The sequence below is a fragment of the Schistocerca nitens genome, chromosome 4, assembly GCF_023898315.1.
Source record: "Schistocerca nitens isolate TAMUIC-IGC-003100 chromosome 4, iqSchNite1.1, whole genome shotgun sequence".
NCBI lineage: Eukaryota > Metazoa > Arthropoda > Insecta > Orthoptera > Acrididae > Schistocerca > Schistocerca nitens.
The window spans coordinates 351174272-351192195 of NC_064617.1; the positions used below are offsets into that span (position 1 = coordinate 351174272).

At 43.6% G+C, this 17924-nt stretch overlaps 1 protein-coding gene across 1 annotated transcript in view; it reads left to right on the forward strand.

The window, feature by feature from the left end:
* Positions 1-561: 561 nt before the first annotated feature.
* Positions 562-17924, forward strand: part of LOC126252305 (glutamate receptor ionotropic, delta-1-like) — a 228569-nt gene continuing 211206 nt past the window's right edge. The window contains exons 1-3 of the mRNA XM_049953187.1: positions 562-694; positions 5765-5938; positions 14780-14931. Of these exons, the coding sequence (XP_049809144.1) occupies positions 562-694; positions 5765-5938; positions 14780-14931 (459 nt within the window). The remainder of the gene's footprint in view (positions 695-5764; positions 5939-14779; positions 14932-17924) is intronic.

Here is a 17924-nt window from a genome sequence, read left to right on the forward strand (position 1 = left end):
ACAAGTCATTTCCCGAGATTCCGCTAAACGTCTCCTTTAGCCAGTTGTAGCATTGTGTGGCTTGTGACATGACACAAGTCAAAGCGGAGCAACTCATGTACACCAAAAACGGCAATTTTAGAATCTTCATTTTAGAGTCTTCATTTTGCAGTGGCACAGGTCACAATCTGTGCTCAGTGCCTTAGGCAGATCGCTGAAGACCCAGCACTGGCAGCTACCAAAGAGCACCCTGCCTGTTCAGCGAATTCAGTAACAGTGAGCTGCTTCCGTGTCACCAGACTTGCACGTGCCAACTACCTAGGACATTGACCAACCATCAGGAAGCTTCTGAAGGTCAACCCACTGCTGTCTGACGATCGATTGGCCTCAGTCAGTGGCCCTTTATATGAGACATTTCTCCGTGACACAGAAACGCAGCCGCTTCTGCAAAGTCAGCCCAGGACACCTGCATTTAAGCCCCTGGACAATCAGATGACCGCCATGGCAGGTCCATGTGTAGGGCTTGCTGTGTGTGTCAGTCATCGATGAAACTGGTGCAGCATTGGAGTCTATGCCGCAACTATGTCCCAACTGCCAAAGCCACCTCCAGGCTCCAAACCAGCGAGTACTGTCTGGTTGCTCAGGGTCTTGGCAGCCACCACTCTGCCATCAAGTATACGGGACTGCTCGCCGACGTATGTGTCGCCACCTACTGGTCTGAGGCATGAATGGACAGCCACCAGGCTCCGTGCCGCGAATCCTAGCAGAGGGGTCGTAACGTCGATCATATAGAGTATGTACGAGGTGTGATCAAAAAGTAACAGGGATTTTCGTTCTTCTTAATGAAACTTCACTTATTCATCAACATCAATTTGTCCTCTTCAAAGTAATCTCCCTCAGACATAATACACTTGTGGCAACGCTTTCTCCAATCTTGAAAGCACTTCTGCAACTCACTTTTCATTATGGTGTTCAACTTCTTCACAGATTCTGTTTTTATCTCATCAATTGCGGCAAAACGACGTACTTTCGTGGTTCTCTGTGACCTCGGGAATGGAAACAAGTCGCAGAGACAAAAACGGTGCCTGATGCAACATAACGGTTTTGTTTTTTACTAAAAATGAATCACTAACAGGCATTGAACTATGAGCTGGTGCATTATCTTGATGCAATTTCCACAAGTGGTTTTGCCACAATTCTGGTCGTTTTCTTCGGATTGCTTCAAGCACACAGCACATAACTTCTCGATAGTATTCCTTATTGACTGTAAGACCAAAAGGCAGAAGCTCATAATACAGTATCCCTTGGTAATTGAGGAAATCAGTGAGAAGAACCTCCACATGTGATCGAACATGTCGAATTTTTTTCGGTCTTGGCTCTTCAGGCAGCTTGAATTGGGACCATTGGACCTTGGTTTCGATGTCATACCCATATATCCGTGTTTCGTCATATGTTGTAAACTTCCTTAGAAGTTTTGGATCGTTGTTGACCTCACTTGGCAATTCCTGAGCGACGCTACACGATTTACACCGAAAATATCCGAAAAAATTTCTTGGTACGAGCCAATGGATATGCCGACATTATCAGCAACCCCTCTGATCGTGTGACTTCTGAAATTTTCCCGCCGTATTTCTTCTTCCAGTAATTTTCGGGTTTGCAGCGGGATCCAATCAACATTCTGCCAAGATATTTCTGCCCAGAGCCGTCCGGTCGTCCTCAGGTGAGTAGACGAAGTACTGAAGAGACATGTTTTTTTTCTTCCTTTGTGTGTCTTTCGTGTTCTACACAACGTTCCTGGACCGTTCGTGTTGTCTGACCTATATATGCAGAACCAAACTCACAGGGAATTTTATAAATACCCGCCTTCCTCAATTGTAAATCGTCCTTAGCGGATTCGACTAAGGCCCTGCTCTTTGCTCGTGGGCGGAAGATGACATTAATATTATTCATCCTAAGCAATCTGCTTATTTTAGAAGACACGTTCTCGGCATATGGAAGGAACACAGTTGATTTATAGTCGTCATCAGTCTCCTCAGAGTGTTGATTCTTGTTGCTATAATTGTGCACGGCTTCCGCATTTGACGCGAAGTATGGCCATTCTCTTTAAAAACCTTCTCGAGATGCACTAGTTCTTCGTGAAGGCTATCAACATACGAAATTACATGCGCCCGGTGAATTAAAGTACTAAGAACGCCGGCGGTTTGTGCGGGCTGATGGCAGCTGGACGCCTAAAAATATATATACCTGTATGTTTTTTGTACACCGAATGTCCCAAAGACTAATCATTCTGTACGGCGTACTAACACGTTTAGAAAGGGTTAAGTCCCATCTTTCTCAATCACCATAGTAAACTTGATGTTCTCATGTAAAGAATTTAAATGACAAAGGAATTTTTCCAGTTCTTGTCTGCCATGAGGCCATACGACGAAAATATCATCTACATAACGCCAGAAAACCGTAGGCTTTAAGAAGTCAGACTCAAGAGCTTTCTCCTCAAAGGCTTGGCCACCACAGGGGACAAGAGACTTCTCATGGCGACACGGTCAGTTTGTTCAAAACATTCGTTATTAAATAAGAAATAAGCTGAGTAGAGAGTATGTCCAAACAAAGCTGTCAAATCATTATTGAACAAGTTACCAATAAGATGTAGCGAGTCAAATAAAGGCACTGTGGTAAAAAGTGAGACCACATCGAAGCTAACTAGTGAATCCGAGCTGCTCAGCTTAACGGTCTTCAAACGATTGATAAAATCCTTGGAATTACGTGTATGGTGGCAGCACTTACCCACGTACGGCTTGAGTAAGGAGGCCAGATTTTTTTGCACTCGAATAACTAGAAGCACCAATATGACTTAGTATCAATGGAGTGGATTGCCATCCTTGTGAATCTTGGGTAGTTCATATAGTCTTGGTGGAACAGCATTGTCTGATCTCAACCTCTTGATAACTAGTTCAGGTAAGTGTTGAAGTTGTTGCTTGCTGTATGAAAATTTGGATAGACTCTTCACATCTCCAGTGATGGAATTAATTTATAAGTACCATACATATGCGGTAGCCATGATAACTTGCTGTATCATCGGCTCATATGAAACCAGCTGGATTTTCGTGTTTTCCGACACAAAATAAACTGGAAATGACTTTAGAAACTATAAAGCACTCCCACCCCAAATATTAAGCACTTTCACACGGAACTGTTTTTGCTTAACACTTACTTCGCCAGACATGACACGCCACGATACATACACTGTCAAGACCCGACTGCAACTGTCTCTCGTTCTCCTTTCTTTTCCTACCTTGCAGTGTTCGCACCAAGGTCATCCAAAAGACAGGCGATCGAAAACCCATTTTGGATTCCCTACCATTATGATTTTATTTTGTTTAAAGGAATTGCACGTTCTGACCCATAGAATGTTATAGTCAGTACATTTATAACTTACATTCATTTCTACATTTTATCTGTCATAAAATTATTAATTTTTAACAAAATACTCTCTCCTTCCAAGAAACATTTATCAGACAGCACACTTGCGTTTATTGACTTAGTTATAGAGGTTTCTTTCAAACTAACCTTTTGTATCAGATCGATCATTTTACTCGGTCGATCTTCACTCGATACTGTTTAAACAAATAAAAAAAATTACACACTGCAATTTGAATTTAACTGTATCATCACAAGTGCACCATGTCACCGAGCCCCAATTGTTCGCCATTGGTTTCAAGAACGTCCTGGAGAGTTCGAGTGAATGATTTGAGCAACCAGATTGCCTGACATCAATCCCATCGAACATTTATGGGGCATAATCGAGAGGTCAGTTCGTGCACAAAATGCTGCACCGGCAACACTTTCGCAATTAGACAGCTACAGGGGCAGTATGGCTGAATATTTATGCAGGGGACTTTCATGCCACGTGAAGCTGCTGCACTATGCCGGGAAAAAGGAGGTTCGATGCGATATTAGAAGGTATCCCTCGCCTCAGTATAAAACACCACGTCTTACTTCAGCAAAACTCAATACCTAACTACGAATTTGTCATAACAATGAACGTGTATGAACTCTCTATGAATTACTTACAACAATGGACATATAAATGTCAGTTTAGAAGGTGCATTGTTGTCGACTTACTATTTTCGTAATAAAATTGTAATGTAATATTGAAAGCACATATTCCATACATGAAGGATTACTGTATTATGAACTGTGAAATAACCATAAATACACTACTGGCCATTACAATTGTTACACCAAGAAGAAATGCAGATGATAAACGGGTATTCATTGCACAAATATATAATGCTAGAACTGACATGTGATTACATTTTCACGCTATTTGGGTGCATAGATCCTGAGAAATCAATACCCAGAACAACCACCTCTGGGCGAAATAACGGCCTTGATACCCCTGGGCATTGAGTCAAAAAGAACTTGGATGGTGTGTACAGGTACAGCTGCCAATGTAGCTTCAACGCGATACCACAGTTCATCAAGAGTAGTGACTGGCGTATTGTGACGAGCCAGTTGCTCGGCCACCATTGACCAGACGTTACCAGTTGGTGAGCGATCTGGAGAATGTGCTGACCAGGGCAGCAGTCGAACATTTTCTGTATCCAGAAAGGCCCGTACAGGACCTGCAGGTCGTGCATTATCCTGCTGAAATGTAGGGTTTTGCAGGGATCGAATGAAGGGTAGAGCCACGGGTCGTAACACATCTGAAATGTAACGCCCACTGTTCAAAGTGCCGTCAATGAGAACAAGAGGTGACAGAGACGTGTAACCGATGGGACCCCATACCATCACGCTGGGTGAGACGCCAGTATGGCAATGACGAATACACGCTTCCAATGTGCGTTCACCGCGATGTCGCCAAACTCGGATGCGACCATCATGATGCTGTAAACAGAATCTGGATTCATCCGAAAAAATGACGTTTTGCCATTCATGCACCCAGGTTCGTCGCTGAGTACACCATCGCAGGCGCTCCTGTCTGTGATGCAGAGTCAAGGGTAACCGCAGCCATGTTCTCCGAGCTGATAGTGCATGCTGCTGCAAACGTCGTCGAACTGTTCGTGCAGATGGTTGTTGACTTGCAAACGTCCCCATCTGTTGACTCAGGGATCGAGACGTGGCTGCATGATCCGTTACAGCCATGCGGATAAGATGCCTGTCATCTAGACTGCTAGTGATACGAGGCCGTTGGGATCCAGCACGGTGTTCCATATTACCCTCCCGAAACCACCGATTCCATAGTCTGCTAACAGTCATTGGATCTCGACCAACGCGAGCAGCAATGTCACGATACGATAAACTGCAATCGCGTTAGGCTACAATCCGACCTTTTTCAAAGTCGGAAACATGATGGTACGCATTTCTCCTCCTTACACGAGGCATCACAACAACGTTTCACCAGGCAACGCCGGTCAGCTGCTGTTTGTATATGAGAAGCCAGTTGGAAACTTTCCTCATGTTAGCACGTTTTAGGTGTCGCCACCGTCGCCAATCTTGTGTGAATGCCCTGAAAAGCTAATCATTTGCATATCACAGCATCTTCTTCCTGTCGGTTAAATTTCGCGTCTGTAGCACGTCATCATCGTGGTGTAGCAGTGTTCATGGTCAGTAGTGTAATATAACGCCATCGCCTCTAGCAGACCAGTAACGGCTACAATGTATTCTTCTTGGTAAATGTAAGTTGAGTCTATGTATTGTTCCTCGGTCATAGAGCTGTTTGTGCATTAATTATCAAGTTGGCTACAGGTGTCAGACGCCTGTGTAATGTTTCCTGTGTGGGCAGGGAGCGGCAACTCGACTTGCGGGGTAGTGCCGCCGGCGTGGGCGGCGGACCTGTCGCAGGGCGGCGGGGGCGGGCTGTCCGACGCGGAGGCGTCGCGCATGCTGGTCGCGCTCTGCCACAAGGTCCTCTGCGGATACGTGGTGTTCGTGCTGGCGCGCCGAGACCTCGCCACAGGTATCTGTCCTGTCCACTCTCTGTTGCCGTAATCACTCTTCTGCTCTTCTGACTGGTCTGATGCTGCCCGCCAGAAACATGGAGTTTCGCAATAGGTATGGGAAAAACTGACCGATTAAAACCGGTACCGATATTTTAGTTCGAAATAACAGGTATTTTTTACTAATGTTGTTGTGATATTCAGTCCAGAGATTGATTTGATACAGCTCTCCATGCTACTCTATCCTGTGCAAGCCTCTTCATCTCCGAGTAACTACTGCAGCCTACGCCGGCCGTTGTGGCCGAACGGTTCTAGGCGCTTCAGTCTGGAACCGCGCGACTTCTACGATTGCAGGTTAGAATCCTGCCTCGGGTATGGATGTGTTTGATGTCCTTAGCTTAGTTAGGTTTAAGTAGTTCTAAGTTCTAGCGGACTGATGACCTCAGAAGTTAAGTCACATAGCGCTCAGAGCCATTTGAACTGCAAACTACATCCTTCTGAATCTGCTTATTGTATTCAGCTCTTGGTCTCCCTCAACGATTTTTACCCTCCACGCTTCCCTTCAATACTAAACTGGTGAGTATTGGTTACTTGGTTGCAATCGTAGTTTTTTTATTGTTTCAACTACGCGTTTCGCCTTATTTAGGCATCTTCAGGTTGATCCATCTAGAAAAGTTTTTACTGAGTTTACCGGAGGCAACGTTGGCCTGATGTATTCGACGATGCCCTTTGGCTACACTGCCTAAAGGATCGCTTTAAGAAATACCAAATTAAAATCAACCTGAAGATGCCTAAATAAGGCGAAACGCATAGTTGAAAAAATAAAAAAAAAATAAAATTGCAACCAAGACTGTTTTTAACCAATACGGTTAAGCACTGCTTTGCTGTATGCCACATATGGATTGGAATAATTTCTAAACTGGTGAGTCCTTGATGCCTCAGAATGTTTCCTACTAACCGATCCCTTCTTCTAGTCAACTTGTGTCACAAATTCCTCTTCTCCCCAATTCTATTCAGTACCTCCTCATTAGTTACGTGATCTACCCATCTAATCTTCAGCATTCTTCTGTAGCTCCATATTTCCATTGCTTCTATTCTCTTCTTGTCTAAACTATTTATCGTCCATGTATCATTTCCATACATCGCTACACTCCATACAAATACTTATACATAGGACTTCCTGACACTTAAATCTATACTCGATGTTAACAAATTTCTCTTGTTCAGAAACGGTTTCCTTGCCATTGCCAGTCTACATTTTATATCCTCTCTACTTCGACCATCATGTTATTTTGCTTCCCAGATAGCAAAACTCATCTACTACATTAAGTGTCTCATTTCGTGCTCCAAATCTTTCAGCATGACTCGATTTAATTCGACTACATTCCATTATCCTCATTTTGTTTTTTGTTGATGTTCATCTTATATCCTCCTTTCAAAATGCTGCCCATACCGTTCAACTGGTCTTCCAGGTCCTTTGCTGCCTCTGACAGATTTCGATGTCGTCGGCAAACCTCGAAGTTTTTATTCTTCTGCATGGTTTTCAATTTCTACTCCAAATCTTTCTTTTCTTGCTCAATATACAGGTTGAATAACATCGGGGATAGGCTACAACCCTGTCTCACTCCCTTCTCCATCACTGCTTCCCTTTCGTACCCGTCGCCTCTTACAACGGCCATTTGGTTTATGCACAGATTGTAAATAGCCTATCGCTCCCTCTATTTTACCCCTGTCACCTTTGACGACACTGTCAAAAGCTTTCTATAAGTATACAAAACCCAGAAACGTAGGTTTGTCTTTCCTTAACCTGTCTCCTAAGGTAAGTCGTAGGGTCAGTATTCTCTCGCGTGTTCCAATACTTCTACGGAATCCAAACTGACCTTCCCCGAGGTCGGCTTCTACCAGTTTTTCCAGTCGTCTGTAAAGAACTCGTGTTAGTATTTTGCAACCGTGACTTGTTAAACTGATTGTTCGGTAATTTTTACACCAGTTTTTTTGGGGGGTTGGAATTATTATGTTCTTCTTGCAAATTGAGAGTATTTCGCCTCCCTCATACATCAATGGAAGAGTTTTGCGATACCTGGCTCACCCAAGGCTATCAGTAGTTCTTTTGAAATGTTGTCTACTCCCGGGGCCTTGTTTCGACTTAGGTCTTTCAGTGCTCTGTCAAATTCTTCACGCAGTATCATATCTCCCATTTCATCTTCATCTACTTCCTATTCCATTTCCATAATATTGCCCTCAAGTACATCTGCCTTGTACAGACCCTCTATATACTCTTTCTACCTTCCTGCTTTCCCTTATTTGCTTAGGGTTTTTTTCCATCTGAGCTCTGGGTATTAATAGATTTTATTAATAAACCAGGTAAAAAAAAACGAAATGTCAGACAGTCATAGGAACAGTCCTTGTTCTTTTTTAAAGAACGATTAAATTTTATTCGTAAAATTCGCATTACTTTGAATTATTTCGTTGTTATAGAAAATCGTAAAAACGATCAGTGCTATTTTAATAACAATGCCAACAGCAACGAGCAGTAGACACGTGGCAGAAGACCTAGTACACCATTGGCGAGGCAGTAATGTACGGTTACCATCTGCTGTGGCCCATTAGACGCTACACGTGCACATGGTGGGTGCAGGACTTGCCTCAAGTGGTCTATAAGGTAGTTTCTCACTGTCGTCATCTGACATCAGTTGTGTTACTGAATGGCACAACCCGTAGTCTGGAAGCTTTTATAAAGTGTGGTGTCAGTTTAGTGCAATGATCCATTTGCTTTAAAAGATTAAAAACGGGAGGAGCCACAACAAGCCTGTTACTTAATATAAGGAGAAAACTTAGAAATGAAACTTCCTGGCGGATTAAAACTGTATGCCGGACCGTGACTCGAACTCGGGACCTTTGCCTTTCGCGGGCAAGTGCTCCACCATCTGAACTACCTAAGCACGACTCACGCCCCGTCCTCACAGCTTTACTTCTGCCAGTACCTCGTCTGCTACCTTCCAAACTTTACGGAAGCTCTCCTGCGAACCTTGCAGAACTAGCACTCCTGAAAGAAAGGATATTGCGGAGAGATGGCTTAGCCACAGCCTGGGGGATGTTTCCAGAATGATATTTTCACTCTGCAGCGGAGTGTGCGATGATATGAAACTTCCTGGCAGACTAAAACTGTGTGCCGGACGCGAGACTCGAACTCGGTAGCTTAGATGGTAGAGCACTTGCCCGCGAAAGGCAAAGGTCCCGAGTTCAAATCTCGGTCCGGCACACAGTTTTAATCTGCCAGGAAGTTTCATACCAGTGCACACTCCGCTACAGAGTGAAAATCTCATTCAGAAAACTTAGAAATTAACAGTTCATTCATAGTTTGCGATAAAAATAGAAAGCAGCTCATCTGCTGGCAGTGTCTACATAACTTGCCTTTATCTGCTTGCAGCTCTTGAAAACGGACTAATTAACACGAAAAATAGAGCCCTTCAGTCTCAGTTTTCATTCTTTTGCACTGACTATTCGTAATGTCCAAATAGTAGTATGATCTCCGATTACAAAATTATTTATGAGCGGAGTTTCAAAAAATTAGAATCTATCGGAGAATACTGGTCGTTTTTGTTTTAGTAGTCGGTTATTTACCACTTTTCGAGAAAAGCAGCGGGCGGTGGGCGGACAAATTTTCTTTTATTAGCCTATTTAATTTTATATCTTGTTTCTATGTATCTTAAAACTGAGGGAGTCCAAATTTTCAGTCTTTGTTCGATTTCTACGTTTCATAATAAGAATAAAAAACGGAAAATCGGTTATTTCAGAAACCGGTTATTTTGAGCGGTTTTAATAATCCGGTTAAACTGGCGCTGAAGAAACCGATGTATTTCACAATTCATGCTACACGCTTCTACAGGTTGCAGAGGGAACTTACTAGCGGCTAACTTTTACACAGGAACCCATGTCCGAAAATGGTTCCGTTTCCATATTACAAGGAAAACAAGAGCTACTCGATCGCGCGCTGAGTGCTTCTTACGCAGTTCGCCTGTTACGCACGTTAATGAATGGTACCACGACCCGTTGTCACGTGATATCCTCTATTTCCATCCACCTTGTTTTCACGCTTCCTGGTGATGCGTTAGTTGAGATTACGGTAACTAGTACTGCACTAACAGGATGTCCGAGTACACATTCGCAGAGTACATCCATCGTTGTTAATTCACGGTGAGGCTCGCCGTAATGGAAGAGAAGGCCAACGTCTGTACCACGAGTACTTTCCAAATCGTGTGAACTCATTTTGGCAGAATAGAACAACTAATGCGGGAAACTGGGGAATTCTCAAGGGGTAGAGCAGACTGTGAATCTCCAAGAACGCGGCGCACTGGCGTATTGCAAGAGGAAGTGCTTCATCAAGCTGAAGAGAACCCATCGACGAATACTCAGTCATTGCACCTTACTTGCATGTTTCTCACTCGTCTGTCTGACGTGTTCTGCGTGAACAGCAAGCCCACCCATATCACCCTCAGAAGGTACACGCCATGCTCCCGACGGATTTTGTGCCACGTGTGAATTTCTGCACTTGGCTTTTACAATGTTGTGAGGATTTTCCACAGTTTCCAAGGCGAATTTTTTTCACTGACGGAGAGCATTTCAACAGGGAAGGTATTTTGAGCGCTCTAGATAGTCATTTTTGGGATCAAAAAAACCCCAAAGCCACGTGTACACGAAGATTTTCGGCATCAGTGTCTGTACAGGTATCTGGGAGGGTCGTGTGGTTCGACCTCCATCCTTTCTCCCCACCTAATGGGTGCCATGTACTTGATATTCCTGCAACAAGTGCTGGCGGAGTTTTCGGAAGATGTGACATTGGACATGCGGCACGAATTGTGGTTCCAAAATGGTGGCTTGGCAGTTTAATATGAAATTCGCGTCCGAAAACATCTGAACGTAATCTACAGGGATAAGTGACTCGGTCGAGATAGAGCTTGGCCACCGAGCTTTCCAGACTTAACTCTTGTTGTGCGGCCACATGAAGAGTGTTGTCTACGAGACCTGCGTCCATTTGGAGGAAGACCTGGTTGCACGGATCACGTCTGCAGCAGAAGCGATTAACCACGCACCACGCTTGTTGGATAGTTTATGCGGACGTACTGCGCGGATACACTGTTTGCACAGAATTTGTTGTTTGTCATATCGAACAGCTGTTGCAATATCACAGTAAATAGGAGCGAAATTTGTACTTCTTGTTTTACTTGTAACATAGAAACGAACATTTTCCGTTGAAACATGAATTGTGAAACAGCCTGTATTCCTCTCGTGAGCCAATCCTTCAATCCATAGTAGATAGTGTAAGTGCACCACCTGACGAAAAGTATCAGGACACGACGATGTAATGCAGAATTGACCAATAGATGTAAATAAGCAAGAAAAAATGTCGGTTTGGAAAACGACTCACCTTACTTCTCGACATAGCTTCCTTTGAGGGATACACAGTTGCTGTAGCGATCCTGGAGCTTTTACATCCGTCATAGAAATAGGTCTGTCAGACTCTGCAAAACACTCGTTGAATGCAACTATCATTTCCTCATTTTATGAAAATTTCTTCCCATCAAGCCAAAGTTTCTAGTTAGAAAACAGGAACAAGTTAAAATGTGTGTGAAATCTTATGGGACTTAACTGCTAAGTTCATCAGTCCCTAATCTTACACACTACTCAACCTAAATTATCCTAAGGACAAACTCACACACGCATGCCCGAGGGAGCACTCGAACCTCCGCCGGGACCAACCCCACAGTCCGTGACTGCAGCGTTTGAGACCGCTCGGCTAATCCCGCGCGGCCAGGAAGAAGTCACTTGGGGCTAAGTCTAGTGACGAAGATGGATGAGGAACCAATTGAAATCCCAGTTCATACACTTTCGCCATTTTTATCGCTGATGTGTGGGATTGTGCTGTATTCTGATCACTTTTTGCATGATATCATTGGTCCAACCCAAGTTTCAGGCGATACGACAATGGCGCTTAATAAGGGCCAGTTATGGTTCTGTCTTTTTCCATGTAATCTATGAAGATAATTCCTTGGTAATCCCAGAAAGCAGAGTTCCTCACGTTACCAGCTGACAAAATGGTCTTTGCCTTCTTTGTTGCACTTTCACCAGCCTTTGTTTATTGTTTTGACTGCTATTTTGATTCTGGCGTGTATTGATAGATCCAAGATTGATAACCTCATTACAGTTGGTGTAAAAAGGCTTGCAGATTAAACATAGCTAGACATTGTGCTGCAATGACCCAAACGTGCTTTTGGTCGACTGTGAGCAATCGCAGCATGCACCTCGCACACAGGTTGTTCACAGCCAATTCCTCATGCAGGATGTTATGCTCTCACTCAGTTGAGATGCCTACAGTCTCAGAAATCTCACGAATTTTTATTCTGCGATCTTGCATCGCCATATCATGGACTTTTTCAATGGTTCCTCAATTGGACGACCGAAGCGCACTTCGTCTTCGGTGCTAGTTTAGTAACTTTTAAATTCATTAATCCAATAGTGGCTTAAATGAAGGTGCAGAGTCCACGTGAACTTTATCTAGTTGTTTTGATTTGCGCAGCAGTCCAACCTATCAGACGAAAATGTTTAATAATAGCGCAAAAGTCGGTTTTCTCCATTTTCAATCGCAGCCGACATACTGACCAATTCAAACGGCAGTCAACAGTGAAATGTATGGTGTATATTGTTGTAATTCTTCATAAGATCCTTCGAATAACCAAGTTTACCAACCATGAAAGCGCAACAAAAATGAATCATCCTTTCATAGAAATTTACCAGACTTATCGAACCACCCTGCCATTGTGTTGTCCGCTTAGAAACAGTAAAAGCAGAATGGGTCGGCCAGGAGAGCTCAGTGATTTCGAATATCGACTAGTCATTGGATGTCACCTGGGTAAGAAATCCGTCAGGAATATTCCAATCCCTCTACAGTTGCTCAAGTCGAATTTTTGGCATGTGATCGTGTAGTGGAAACGACAAGAGAGGTGCTCGAATACTTTTGATCTCTTTACCCTAAGCTCTCTGTGTGCAGAGTGTTTCGTTTATCTTTGCCATCACAAACAGCTTTTGTCTAGAAGCCAAATAAAATACATATCAAGCAAAAGTTGTTTAGCTATAAAGGTGGTCATTAACCAGAATTATTGTCTTTCCTGTAACAAAGATCTGAACAGCAGTATATCTTTTTTAAATACAGTCCTATATTTTTTCTTCTTTAATTCACTTCCTTCCAATTCCTGTTCAAAAACACATCCTCGCCTGTTTTATACCATAGCAGGGCTAGTAACAGCACTTATGGACAATAGTAAATACGCTCTGGCAGTCATTCTACCTGTCACAGAGAATTCTAACTTTGAACGTTTTCATACCGGTCAATGATGTGTATGTGTACGGACTTACTTTGACGTGCAGCTCTATGAACAACAGTAAATACGCTCTGGCAGTCATTCTACGTGTCACAGAGAATTCTAACTTTGGACGTTTTCATACCGGCCGATGGTGTGTATGTGTACGAACTTACTTTGACGTGCAACTCTATCTCCGAGTTGTTCACATTCGTTTTCATGCAGTGCATTTTATGACAAACTTGTAGTTACCTTTTAAACGATAATTTGTGTAAGATTATTTTACTTATTCCATACACATACAGACCATTTTACTCAGGACTGTTGAAGAAGGAGAAGCATACTGTGGTGTCACTGCCAGACACCACGCTTGCTAGGTGGTGGCTTAAATCGGCCGCGGTCCATTGGTACATGTCGGACCCGCGTGTCGCCACTGTGTGATCGCAGACCGAGCGCCACCACGCGGCGGGTCTCGAGAGACGTACGGGAACTCGCCCCAGTTGTACGACGACGTTGCTAGCGACTATACTGACGAAGCCTTTGCTCTCATTTGCCGAGAGACAGTTAGAATAGCCTTCAGCTAAGTTAATGGCTACGACTTAGCAAGGCGCCAATTGTATCAGTGCATGCATCTTACGAGTCTCATTTGTATAGTCAAGAGAGATGTACCAAAGGAAGCATTAAAAGTTAAGTATATTCCAAAGCTACGTATTTTCTTTATAGTATTCAATACGTATCCTGTTCCAGACTTCAAGCCATCCTGCTGTAGCTTAGCGCGTGCCTTTCGGCTTCCTTCTCAGCGTGGCGTAGCGAGCTTGTTACGCCACAACACATACCTTCTTAGTTTTTTTTTTTTTTCAAGTTTGTTATTTTGACGAAATTATCTCGGGTTTTCATATGGGTTTCGATGAGTGCCCCTCTCATCACCTTCTAGCGAAGATCTTCACAAATGTGTTAAGTTATCCTTGAGGATCTCCTCACTGTGGATGTAGGGAACAAAAAGTACAGCGTATCTAATTCAGTCTGATGTAGATTGCTTGGAAAATTCGTATTCCGCAGCTCACGTTGCGTCTTGGGGTAAATTATTAGGCAACATGTACCGAGAAGCCAGAGATCACCGATGTCAATATTTTCTATATCGTCGCAAAAACAATTGAGTAGCACCGTCACTGTGGTGTAGAGGTTATGATACTAGAGTGTTGCATAGAGGGTCGTGAGTTCAAAACTCACCCGAATTGTGAAATTTTAATTTCTATATTCGGTTCGAGGACATTCTAGAAGTATCCACAAATACCAAGAATCATTGTACTGGAATGTTCTGTAACCGTATATATACCATATGTGTACTGGCCAGAGGCAGTTCGCTGTGCAAGTGCAAGTACTGAATAAACCTTCGTTTAGTGAAGTTAGTGTTCGTCATTCATCTACGTGGCAAGATAACAGGACAAGAACTTCCCTCCGCTCCATCGTGCATAGATGACAACACCGGTATTTTATGCGCAGAGCTGAAGGCCCGTCGGCTGCTGCAGGATTTGGACATCCCGTACATGGCGGTGCTGGCGGAGTCGACGCGCCTTGGTCGCGAACGCAGTGTCATTCACACCCAGCCCGTGTTCGTCGCTGTTGCCTCGTCCGGCGTAACTGTCGCACCAGAGGTAAGCAAATCGTGGCACTGCGCATGCGCTGGCGGACGCACCACTTACTGCGAGGTGATGTTTTGCACTGAATCATCCCGTCACGTACGTCAACTTATGTACAAAAGCTCAAATGTATGGAGAGCACGGGGGAAAAGGGGGTAAATGGAAGTGATTAAATTTTACAGGAGAGCAATTTAAACAAAATGAAATATAATGATCCAAATACGAATATAATATGGCTCAAATTTTCATTTATTTATATTAGCAGGCCACTTATGAGAGAAACATTTTTTATTATGGACCTTTTTATAACAAATATAAAAAACGCATTAGAAACTAGGGTCACTGGAGCATGCTCAGGGGCCAAATTATACGCACCAAAACACATTTATTTTGTTCTACCGTTTTAAATATTTCCAGGAACACGAAGAGAATTCATTTATTTCCTTACTGTAAACCGCTTAACATGCTTTAATAATCTGAAAACGGCAAGACATCACTAATGCAGCAGTGAAAAGTATTACCTATAAACCGATCTGTAGATATACGTACGTCAACGTTTTCATTGGTCAGAGGTAAAATGACCTCCTCCGTTAGGAAAGGAGAAATAAAAGTAAGTTACTAAGACTTACAAAGTAAGTTACTAAGGTAGTGCACTAATAAAGACATAGATACGAAAACAGTAACAAACGCCACAATGTGAGCATATGGTTTAAGGTTACAGGGCCCCAGGTTCGATTACCGGCCAGGTTGACTGGTTGTTTGTGTTGTCCTCATCATTTCATCATCATCATCATTCGTGATAGTGGCTCGATTGGACTGTGTAAAAAAATTGGACTGTGAAAAACTTGGGACTTTGTACGGGCGCTGATGACCGCGCAGTTGAGCGCCCCACAAACCAGACATCATCATCATCATATGGTTTCAGGTTAGAACAGAAAAGGAGAATAAGACACGTGTCCGTTTAACTAAGTGCAAACTGGCGAACTCAGAATTAATAGAAACCTATGTTAGCATGATACAATGCAACATTTCACTCAGCAGGTGCTGTACTTGTTTCCTTCGTCCCTGTACATGTACACTACCTGACCCTCATCAAACGTATCTGGAAATTTATTAGCGGACGTTAGTATGGGGTGTATCCACCATTCGTCTTTATGACGATTTGAACTCTACTGAGGACAATTCTAGTGACGTGTCTGAATCTCTGTGGAGGAATGGTGGCGTATTCTTCCTCAAGTACAGGAACCTGAGAAGATGGTGATGTTGGTCGCTGGGATCTGGAGCGAAATGGACTTTCTAACTATCCCAGAGGTTCTACATCGGGTTCACGTCTGGACTGTGGGCAGGTCAGTTCATTTCGTCATTGTCACTCTCCACAAACCATTACCCCAAAGATGCTACTTTAGGGCAAGGTGAATTGTCATGTTGATGCCAACAGTCATCGTCTAAAAACTGTTCCTCTACTGTACGCAGCTCATAGTGCTGTAAAATGTGTTCATATCCTTCCACATTTAGTGTTTCCTTAAGCGCAATATGGGAATCACACCCAGCTGTGTACACAGCTCAAGAGGTCTTCAGCAACACCACGAGGGGTCGCCACAACACAGGCACCTAATTCGTCTTGTGCCTCCCAGTGACGAGCGGCTGCCTCCAGATGGTGCTCGCTAATTAGCACTACCTGCTGCTTCCGCACCACTTCCTCCAGAGCGTCATGATCATCCTCCGATAGTGTTGCCGACTGTCACAGAGAGCACTGTCAAGCATGGGCCAGTTCACTTCCGCCAGGTACGGGCGCTGATTGAGATCCATCCACCAACAGAAACAACACCAGAGGTGTCGCCGACACTCGCCCCAGTTCCTGATACTCATCTACAGAGGCCAGTTCCAGACATCCAGCCATGGAGCGCAGTGCCTGCAGTTCAGTTACTTACTGCAGATACGGCATTTCCATTCTGAAGCTACTACAGTTACGAATTTCTACAGTGACTACAGTTCCAACAGAACAATCCCTCTTATGGAACAAATAGGAACATTTACTTACGAGTCTCATACAACGTATTTAAGTCCTAGTGACTTTGTAGCAGACAGCCCAAGAGGCAGAAGGGTAGTAAGACAATAGAGTTTATTATTTGTATTGTGTGTGAGATCAAGTGTCATGCATCAAATTGTTATCATAGTTGAGTACACATGTTGTATCATCACTATCTATAAAAGTATTAATTATTTTTTAATTGTGTTTCCACGTTTCTGTTACTGTGTCATCCCTGTTCCTGCAGTTTATATTTGTTATCGTGGATGTACTGTCTGTAAAGGGCAATAGTAGAGATTTCATTTTAGTATTTAGTGCAGAAATGTGGAGCTTATGAGGAGCTGCTTGACTATAGCTAGCTGGGCTGCTAATAGCACTTAGCAATTCTAAAGTGATCCGTCCTCTGTGCTCAACGACCCTCGTCCGCTTTGTCTTGGTGTAGCTACGGTTGTTCCTTTGCGTTTCCACTTCACTATCACCTCACCAAAAGCCAATTATAGGAGGGGTGTCCAGAAAATAAGTTCTGATGGGTCGCGGAATGGAAACGACTATGAAAATCCGATAAAGCTTTGTACAGATTTGTTGGGCAGTGTCTCTAGTATGACCCTAGACAACATCACGTCGCTCTTCTCATTTCTGAGCACACAGTCAGCACGTAAAGATGTCTCGAAAATAGTGTCTCCCGCCAAGTACGACAGCCTGGTGAGAAATTTCGCCTGAAACTATGCAGCCATCATTACATAACTGTCGTGCGGTTTCTTCTTCAAGACAATTGGTTCAAATGGCTCTGAGCACTATGGGACTCAACTGCTGTGGTCATAAGTCCCCTAGAACTTAGAACTACTTAAACCTAACTAACCTAAGGACAGCACACAACACCCAGCCATCACGAGGCAGAGAAAATCCCTGACCCCGCCGGGAATCGAACCCGGGAACCCGGGCGTGGGAAGCGAGAACGCTACCGCACGACCACGAGATG